Source organism: Capsicum annuum, chromosome 3 (assembly GCF_002878395.1).
Source record: "Capsicum annuum cultivar UCD-10X-F1 chromosome 3, UCD10Xv1.1, whole genome shotgun sequence".
NCBI lineage: Eukaryota > Viridiplantae > Streptophyta > Magnoliopsida > Solanales > Solanaceae > Capsicum > Capsicum annuum.
In genome coordinates this window covers 189,557,939-189,568,023 of record NC_061113.1, presented here as the reverse complement: position 1 = coordinate 189,568,023, position 10,085 = coordinate 189,557,939, and the positions used below count along the sequence as shown (strand labels likewise).

General features: G+C 36.6%; 1 protein-coding gene across 1 annotated transcript; it reads right to left on the bottom strand.

The window, feature by feature from the left end:
• Positions 1 to 1,213: 1,213 nt before the first annotated feature.
• Positions 1,214 to 7,375, bottom strand: LOC107863452 (chloride channel protein CLC-c). Its single transcript, XM_016709367.2, has 7 exons — positions 6,466 to 7,375; positions 5,680 to 5,880; positions 5,372 to 5,549; positions 4,269 to 4,531; positions 3,866 to 4,135; positions 1,956 to 3,084; positions 1,214 to 1,514 (listed from the first exon to the last, which is right to left on the bottom strand). Exons 1-7 carry the CDS (start codon positions 6,672 to 6,674, stop codon positions 1,425 to 1,427), a joined length of 2,340 nt encoding a protein of 779 aa, XP_016564853.1. The 5' UTR covers positions 6,675 to 7,375; the 3' UTR covers positions 1,214 to 1,424.
• Positions 7,376 to 10,085: the final 2,710 nt, after the last annotated feature.

The window sequence follows — 10,085 nt, the reverse complement described above, 5'->3', positions numbered from 1 at the left end:
AAAAAATGTAACTTTTTTCATGAAAAAAAATATTATTGGGGTTTAATCACACGCTCCAACACTTTCTTTACCACATCAGCATTTTGTGTTTAATAGGTATGAGTTTTGAACAGTTTAAGTGTTCAATAAGTACAAGTCTTAGTTAAGGTGCTCAAGTGAAATTTGCAAACACCTTTTAAGTGTATTGATGACTTAAGCCTATTTCTTAATATTGACTTTATAAAGATGCAAACAATCATAGTGAAGGACAAACTTTCTCCATGTCATGTTCTCTATTGTTCCCTAATAAATTACCCCTATGTCATTTTAAGATGGTGTTGAAAGTTCATCTTTTTTCATAGTGATTACAAGAACGCATCGTACAGCCAGGGTTGACATGAAAATAATTGTACATTGCCCGATTATTTATACTGTTTTTTGTCAAGAGAAACATGCACTAGATGAACAAAATTGAGTTTGAACCTTTGCTACTGCCTTCTAACATGAAACGAATATGCACTTCTCCCGTCCAATTTGATTTTAATAAGACCTATTGAATACTTTTGCCCAATCTTTTTGATATTTCGATAAGCTTTTTTTTTTCTATATAAAGATTTTTTTCGATGTGTATTAACATTCGAAATATTTCAGTTGAGCCAATTTTGTACACATTTATATGCAATTGCTATGTTGTGCCCATTTGTGGTTTATGCTTTATTACTAAATAAAGCATTGGTACTTTGGAAACAATCACTTGAAGAAATGCAAGGTGATGCTAAGGATGATAGACTCTTGTGATCCGACCCTTCCCCGAATCTGCGCGTAGCGAGAGCTTTAGAGCACAACATTGATTCTTTCTTTCGTTAATGGTGTCAGGTAACTTGGTAAGTGATAACTGGGAAAAAGGACTGGAATTGATTAAATATATTTTCTACAAAAACCAATGGATTCCTTTTTTCGCTATAAGAAACAACATTATCTTGATGGTTGCCTTTTAGTTTATTAATGGAATTTTGGTGTATTGTTAGATAAACAGAAGATGACTCTTTATGTTGATGTCTTCTTGTTCATATACTATTGTTAAGAGCACTTGATTCCAAAAATGGCCCCTGGAGGGCAATTGAGAAGAACGAGATGATTGTCACCGTCCACTAGCATAGTAACCGACAATGTTACTATTTTGCCTTGGCTCCTGACAGCATGTAAATTTTGTGCATATCTGGATACATTAATATTTTGCCTTTTAACAAGAGATCCACTTCTATTGAGATATAAAACATATGAGAGTACAAACATTTTCCACCCCTTAAGTTTAGGTTGAACAGCCCAACTTCAGCTCAAATCAAAAGATTACAATGAGAGTAATTCTGGAAATAAAAAATAATAGTAGAAACAGTAATGCACATAGGCTGCTATTTGCCTATGGAATGAGCATACCTCTCTGGTTACTTGTGGGGGACAAGATGCGGGTAGAGGTTAGATATATGCTCATGCATGAAGTCATGCCTTGTTAAGATTCCAGCGATCGGAGCCCTCTGCAAATTTAGAATAGCTACATTGTTAGGACATTATTGTATAGTAGAATGCATAACAAGTGACGTATTAGCGCCTATTAGTTGTGGACACAATTTAACGAGATCCAACTCATGCAATCAGCATCTAAGCTTTTCAATATCATTTTCAATGGATTTAAAAAACTTATGATTTAGATGCCATTTGAATTCCGTGCATCACTAACCATAGACGGTTTTGAAATTTTACTCCTATCAAAGTTTTCTAAATGAATTTCCAATCCATCCAATTGGGCATAAAGATCTTAGTTCCCATCAAACTTGTGATACAGATCATATATGTTCTGTACGAAACCAGCGAACAAAGAGTGCAATCATAGAAGAAACTTTGAAACAGTATAAGAAAAGGCAAAAGAAACAAATGACAGGGTGGGGTGGAGAGAGGCTAAGGGGAGAGAGACTTACCCCTGTTTTCTTTGGGACAACACACAAGTGTCTAAGACCGAGCTGTCGGAAAAGGATTGCAGCTTTGGCCAGAGACATGGTCTCCACTACTGTGTATGGGGATGTATTTGTTATAGGATGGAGATCAACATACATTTCCATCTCCTCCTGTGTAATGACGAGATCCTCAAACTTAAGCCCCTTACCTGATCCTGGCTTAGCAAAATCAAATGCATGAAACCTCCTCAAAATATTGGAGCCACTCAATACACGTTGTTTTGTGAATTTCTTTCCATTGAGCAAAACAAGTACATGGGACCGTAGAACGAGCCCACATAACTCTGGTGTCTCTGAGAAAGGTGGCTCATCAATCACAGGAAAGCCATTATGCCTAGTATACTTCAAAGCATGTACTATGTTACCCACCTTCTCCACACCCGAAAATGACAATAATGGTCCAGAACAGACATCTCCAGCAACCAAGTTCCTCATATATGGTTCAGCGTGTGCTTCCAAGAAAGGCAAACCTTTCATTTTCACAATTTGGTCATAGACACCCTTGTTAAAAGTATCAGCCACAGTTTTAGATATGAGAAGAACAAGCATCACCAATGGAAGCATTAGTAGATTGTTTGTAAGCTCAAGGAGTATGACACAAATTGATACTGTCATTCTCATGGTACCACCAAGGAAAGAGGCAGCACCAAGTAGCGAAAACAGACCAACATTAAGATGGGACAACGAACCCAAGGCTCTACCAAAAATACGTCCATAGGAGGCTCCAGCTAGTATGACAGGAATGAAGAGACCAGAAGGAATAGCAATTCCGTAAGTAATAATGCCAAGACAATATACCCCAGCAAAGAAGATTAGAAGTGTAGAGATGTGAAATTCATTTGAATTATTTGAACTAAACAAATTACGGATGGCATCATCGTTGGTGTTCAGAAAGAGTGATGCGAGATCATTGTAATGCCCTGCTGGACACTGGAAATTCTTGTAGCTTCCAGAGCGACCTATAGTTGGGCATTTTTCCTCCAAGCCTACAGGACATGGAATGCACCTTGCCAGCCATGGTAGGCCATAAGAGCAACAAGAAGTCAGGATGGAAACACTCATGACAAGCAAGATCTTGAAAGCAGGACCTCTCCTGTAATTAACTGCCAATAATTAGCTAAAGGAAAAAAAGAAGCAGAAGAAAAACCAGGCAAAGAGAATATCATAATTGTCACTTTCGTTTCCAACAATACGTCGAATAAAAAAGCCAGAGTACAACCACAGTTTACGCACTAAGAAAATTAAATTCTACATGTGGAACAAACAGCACATGTAACTTACTGTTGAGATGGCATCACAAAATAACAACAACATTAACATACCAAGTGTATTTCCACAAAGTGGGGTCTGGGGAGGGTAAAGTGTACGCCAGTCCATACCACTACCTCAGAGGAAGTACAGAGGTTGTTTCAAATAGACCCCCGGCTCAGGACAAATAACAGTATAAGCATCACCAAAAAAAAAAAAAGCCAAGGCATACATAGTCAATCTTTTTGAAGTACCAAAAAACTTAAAAGGGAGAACATTGATCAAACAAGTCCTGGTGGGAATAGGTAAAGAAACCATTTAAGATGAACTTTTTAACAATGTACGCATGCTTTGATGAAATATCCTATGAATTACGCTATTATCCACATAATCAGTAAGGATCAGTTACAATTGTCTACCTGGAAATCCAATATGAAAACAGAATAAAATAAAAATATAAATATAACGTCAAAAGAAGAAGTGAGGCATGCTACAAGAAAACCTTGCCTACTTCTCAAAATTGTTACTCATCAGACATGAACATGCACCTATGCCTCCAATGGATAACAACTGAGAGAGAAGTAACTATACATGATGTGTTGGCAAATGGAGTTTAAAAGACTAACTCATTAATGACGGTGTAAGTCCGAAGGACCTTGTCAACAAGATAGTTATAAAGGCTTCCCAGAAGGCCTCCAAGTACTCCAATTAAGATTAGTGCCAATACATCTATTGTGTTGTAATTAGATACTCCTGAATTGACATCAAACATTATCAAGCCTCCTTGGCCAAAGAGACCACAGTTTCCACTGCGACAGAATTGTATGAGAGATCTGAGAACCATAGCAACGATAGCAGTTGTGAAGAAAGCCCTCCAGAGTAAAGCACTTCGCCACCTAAAACATGAAATAGAACAGCACATTTTGAGATACAGCCTTTTTAATGCAGGCAAATACTCAACATGTTTATTACGTGTGTGAAAATCTGTATCTGTGTATGTGTGTGTGTGTGTGAAATAGAGAGAGAGACCATGATGCTACTTCCTCAAGAGCAAAAAGAACTCCTCCTACTGGGGCACGGAAAGCAGCTGCCACACCAGCAGCAGCACCACAAGTGATCAAATCCCTACGATCACGGTCGTTTTTGAAGTATCTTAGCCATTTCCAAGTTAGATGATACTTGCGGGAACCCCCCTGTCCAAGTAAGTTTGCTATGCAAGCACCAGTATGGACCATGGGTCCTTCCTTGCCAACAACAAATCCAGCAGAAACACCCAAAATGGATCCAAAGATCTGCGGAGCGCAACATGTCAGAATCAGTGTTTTCGAGAATGGCTTTCAGAAAATGAGCTAATCAGCATTATAATGAGGCATGGTGATGAGATAAATCACAGCCCGTAGAACTAGAAGAACAAACAAATATACCCTAACAATCATTTAATGTGAACTACTAGGGTGCTAAACTGCTTCAGTTTACAACTTATCATTTCGTTGTAAATGATGACTGTGATGGGAACGCCAGACTGTTGATATACAGCCAAAAAGATGATGACCTACACCTCCAGAGTTCAATGTAGCATGTCAGTCTGATAAACCAAACCAACTAACAAACAAGTGAAATGGTAACATGCATGGATTACCATGTCAAATGTACCTAAATAATGGTATCTAAAACATGCCAAACAATATGAATCAACAAACTTTTTTACTATACAAATTTTCTTAAAAATAATTACTACTTCATTTGATGTCCATAGTAAGGTAAAAACAATCAAGGATGAACTGGTTTTTGAGTGCACCAAAATAAGCATGGTTGTTTGAGTGTTAATAAAACAACAAAATACAACATACCCAATGTAATCCCACAAGTGGAGTCTAAGGAGGGTGGTGTATACACTACCTTACCCCTACTTTGTGAAGGTAGAGACGTTGCTTCCCGTAGACTCTCGGGTCAAGTAAAGCATATCAAAGCGAGTGTTCATACATATTCAGTTATCCCTAATCAAATATTTTTAATAGAAATTATAACTGTTATTATTGCAAGTTCAATTCAATAGAATTGTGCTTCTTAGAGATGGTCATGTGTGGAGCAACATGGCGTACACGAGAAAGGAAAAAGAGTGAGAGACCAACCTTGACAAGTAATGTACTTGGAGCCAAAATCGAATGAGCATCGATACCATTTAGATATGCTTTAACTTCAGGTATACCAGACCCAGCAGCTGCAGGTGCAATAAATGCACAGAGGGCAGCGGCACAAGTTGCTAGAACCACATTGCAACCCGCAAAAGCAGCAAATGCCTGGACATACCTGCTCTGGAATTAAAATAACTTAATAATGACAAGATAAATTGAAGAGAGTGAGCTTCAGGCCCTTGCTATGCATTCATATTTAGTACTTTCAAAGTCAACAGATATATCTTGATTGAAGTTGTACTTACTTTTCCTCAAGCATTAAGTTGCTAGTCAATAGGAGCTTGAAACCAGCAATATTTTCCACTCCTATGTTATTAAAGAAACCAACAAGTCCAGTACTCAATCCAATGAGGAGCACAAGAGTCCATTTGAGAAATATATATTGAAATATCTGAACCTTTTTCCTAGATCTCCAGTCTTGTTTGAAAAGGTCATTTTCTACAATCCTGCAAAAAATAAACTGCAAGATCAAAATAGGACATTGGGTAGATACTTTCAATGGATATAGGAAAGATAAAAGTTACTGCTACAAAAATCACCTATTCGAGTTGACTGCAAAATGAGAAAAAGTGAAAATGATAGAGCGAGAGAGATATCATTTGTTTTGAAAAGGTACAAAGAGGATGGCTGTATGGGTATCTAGTCTATAAAAGTTGATGAAGCAAGTGCTTTCAGGAGTCCGTTAATACAAGAGCAACAATAGCAGTAGAAATACAAGAAGATTTGAACATCAAAGATCACATCGTCTTTTTCCATAGCTATTCATTCCTGAGGCAGTTCATTTTCTTTTTTACTTCTTCTATTAATTCCTGAAGCAGAAATTGACAATAATGCATCTCTTGAACGGAATTGGAGTGCATAGAGTTGACCAGAGAATTTTAAAATGATGAAGAAGAGATAATTATTAATCTATACTAAATTTAGAAACATAAATAAAAAAGAAGTTGGAAAACAAAGACCAACAAGTATATTATAAAGAAGGTAGAACTAGTTTTGGACAAAAAAAGAAAGAAGAAAGTTATGATTGATACTCGTAGTCGAGGCTTTCAATGGGGTAAACGTTGGCTCCAACAATAGCAATTTGGGAAGTGTTGTTGACTCTACTCTTGGATTTGAGCAAAGGCTCTCTTATACTACCACCACTCTCTGAATTTGTCGAAATATTTCTCTCTAAATCAAATTTGTCGTCGTCAATTATCCCTCCTCCTCCATCATTCTCTATGTCAACTGAGTTCTCCATCAGATCGGCAACTACAATGATGAATGTCTTTCTTGACTTTCGTCTTTTCTCTCTCGATAATTTACTGTTATGAATGAATACGTGTATGTACACAAACGCACATCTAGGAAAATTATATACGGCGCTGGGAGGTGAAAAGCGGGAGATCCGTGACCGTTGATTTGGATGGGGGCATCGCAGTTGTGAACAAAAGATTAACTGAAAAGGGTCAAAATGACCCGTCAACTTTCAAAATTTGATTAATTCTATCATTCGTCGTATAATTTGGTTATATTTAACCCCGCGGTCACCGAGACTCACAATCACTAAAGTTGTAACATACACCCTCCTCAAATTTGAGGATTACGATCAAGATTCACGACCAGCTCAGAGTAAATAGGGGCAAACCCACGTACTAAATATGTGTGCTCGATTATCCATTGATTCCGACGATAATTTTGTTTATGTATGTAGAAAAAGCTGGAAAAATGACATAAGCTATCTGAGAGCACCCACAAAGCAAAAGCTCTGATGGATGCTTTGGCCAAAACACGAAATTTGAGTGCTTTGGCCTACCCTAGAGAGGGTGCGAACCCGTGCAACAACATTTTCTTTAATTGAAAAGGCAAACTGAAACTTCTTCAATTGTCTTTTTGACTCTTCTTTCTATACTTTTAATCGATGACTTTATGTTTATCTTTTATTTATTGTTTGTCCACTCTCATATTTTGTATTTCATTTGCTAATAAAATATAAAAGTATCAGTAAATTTTCAAAAAAAAATCTGTTAAGTCCTTAGTTTTTATAATTGACAAATTGTATGTTAAGACCTATTTTTCGAAGATTGTGTGATGACAAAGCTGCTATTACTTAGGGAACAAATTGAGCTCAGCTTTCACTATTACAGTCAACTGTCACAACTGTTGCAAAGTACAAAAATTGGTGACAAAGCTACTGCCACCTTTTTGTCTCAACCAATGACATCCCTCCTAGGTTTTCTTCTGTCATACATATATACTAATAATATTCTTCAACAAGAAAACGATCGCTTCCATATTCTTACAACAAAATATCTCGTTGAAGATGAAATCAAAGACTCCATTTTGCAATAGGGAATTGATAGTTCATCAAGTTGTATTTTATTTCCTTGTTGTATTTGAATCTTTGTAACGTGCTCTTAAACGTTAGCCTACGGTTGCATATGATTGTTAGTAGATGTTGTGGTGTAAACTTTTTTCCTTTGTAATCATCTGGAGTTAGGTGATTTTCAAGCTAAAGTTTGCTTAGGTTTCTCGTTAGAGTTAACTAGTGTGTGGGTGCAGTAGAGTGGTTGTACTTTTTCCTTGTAATAGAGATATTACTAGGAGAGAAAGGATTAAGAGTTTAATCCTAAGGTTTGGAATTTGTATTCAAGAAGTCTGCTTGGATATAGTGGAGCTTAGAAATCCTAGAGGCAGGTCGTGATTTTTCTCTCTTGAGCAAGGAATTTCCACGTAAAACTCTCGTGTCTGCTATTTACTTTCTTCGTGCATTTTATTATTTAAATCTTCTCCTTGTTATTGTTGTATGATCTCATTTGAGAACAGATATCAGTGTTAAGAAGAAACCCACTCCAACTCTACATTTGGTATCATAGCAAGGTCTTTCTAAAAAGGTTAACGCCTTGGAAGGATCTTGAGAAATGGAAGCTCCTCCAAATCTAGAAGAAAGCCAGTCAACCACTAGACAATGTTGCGTCCAAGCACACACATAAGTATACGTGGTCCCACCAAGTAGTAAAGTGGACTTTTTCAAGCCAAGTATCGATCTCACAGGGACTTGTGCTAGCAACTATCTAATTCAAGTTTAACTATTGAGATTAAATTGGCGCAAACCTAACTAAAAAAGTTTGAGATTTATAACTAAACGTCAACTAAACAATGCAGTAAATTAAATGTCTTGGACAATCAATGGGGAGAAACCCAGGGTTAAGGCTCTAAAAATAATCATACTATGTTATTGAACTTCATTGGTTAGGTTACTTAGATTGGTTGTTGATTCACGGGGTTGATATTATGATTATGATCTTCTGAGTCTCTAATCACCTATCTAACTTAGACCCACAGCTACATCGTTGAGAGAGAATGTGAAAACTAAATCAAATGCATTCACCTTTCATCCCATAAGTGAACCAAATAGTTCAATTAGGTATAATCCTATTCGAAGTGCAAATTATAACTTCATTCTATAGAAGATTACAATCTTATTCTATTTATCCCCACTTACTATCCTCGCTTGTTCCTCCTTCCCGGCTCACAAGAGGAATATGGATGTATTCTAAGGGTAAGGAATCCTTAAAATAGTGATAAAAAGGATAAATAAATAACCAAATATGATAAATAATCAAAACCAAATCAATTCATAACAAGAGTAATCATATTCTTGGTCTTAACCCCGGAATAAGGTTTTTAGCCGCTCATAGAAATAACCTTAATAAAGATAAATGACTATATGATAAAATCTATTAACAAACTAAAGTAAAGATATAAAAACCCTAATTTAAGTGTTTTCCAGTCCCTCTCCAAGTTTCAAAGTCGTCCAAGGTGTTTTGCATTAAGTTTAAGTGTCCTATTTATAGGATAAGAATTCTTGTTGATTTTGACATAGGTCCGCGTCGCGCCACTTATCGCGGTACCTAGGGAGCGCTACGAGACATAATAACAGAGACTCACTATTTTTGGTCCCTTAGTAAACCCCAAATGTGTTGCACGTGCCCCATAACAGTGGCTTGGGTTCGCAATGCGCCAAAGATATCCAAAGTGTCTATTTTTACATCAAAACTTGTCTCGTGCTATTGTTTATCCATTATAAGACTTGTGGTGGTGTTTCCACTTGATTTACAGCTTATGTATCATCCATATATTATCATAATCAACTCGCCAAGCATACTATAGCATAAAACACCACGAATTAGAGCTCAAAACAACATAATATCCAAGATGGTGAACTAGAAACTTAAGCTAAGAATGCTAGTTTTGTCCTTTTGATATAAAACTTGGTTTTGACTCTTGGCTTGATTCAATTGAACCTTGAACACTATAAAAAAAAATTCCACACATAATTAAACAATCATACCATTCGTAACTCATTACACACACTAGAATCAATTGAGATCAACTAGAATAACACCTAGCTCAAGCTAGTAACACTAGTTTCCTCGTTTGAAGTGACCAAATTAAGTACAAACTTGTTTGAAAAACACCTTAAACATTGTAATCAAGTACTTAAATACTTAGATTCTCAATTATATCATTATTAACACATTACGCACTCAAGTAGTCCTCAAAACAAGGCTAAATAATCTTGGATAACCACTCTGAGGTGCATAATTTTACCTCAAATCAACCATCAAAATTCAATGGCGAATATTATGGGTGGTGGAAGACAAGAATG

What these genes read in the sequence shown, in the direction of transcription:
- LOC107863452 (XM_016709367.2), bottom strand. Translation starts at nt 6,674, where the DNA reads ATGGAGAACTCAGTTGACATAGAGAATGATGGAGGAGGAGGGATAATT. An exon ending in CAAGTACATTACTTGTCAAG is followed by an intron (nt 4,532 to 5,371) that starts GTTGGTCTCTCA and finishes TGCGCTCCGCAG; the next exon opens with ATCTTTGGATCCATTTTGGG. An exon ending in CTTGAGGAAGTAGCATCATG is followed by an intron (nt 4,136 to 4,268) that starts GTCTCTCTCTCT and finishes TTCATGTTTTAG; the next exon opens with GTGGCGAAGTGCTTTACTCT.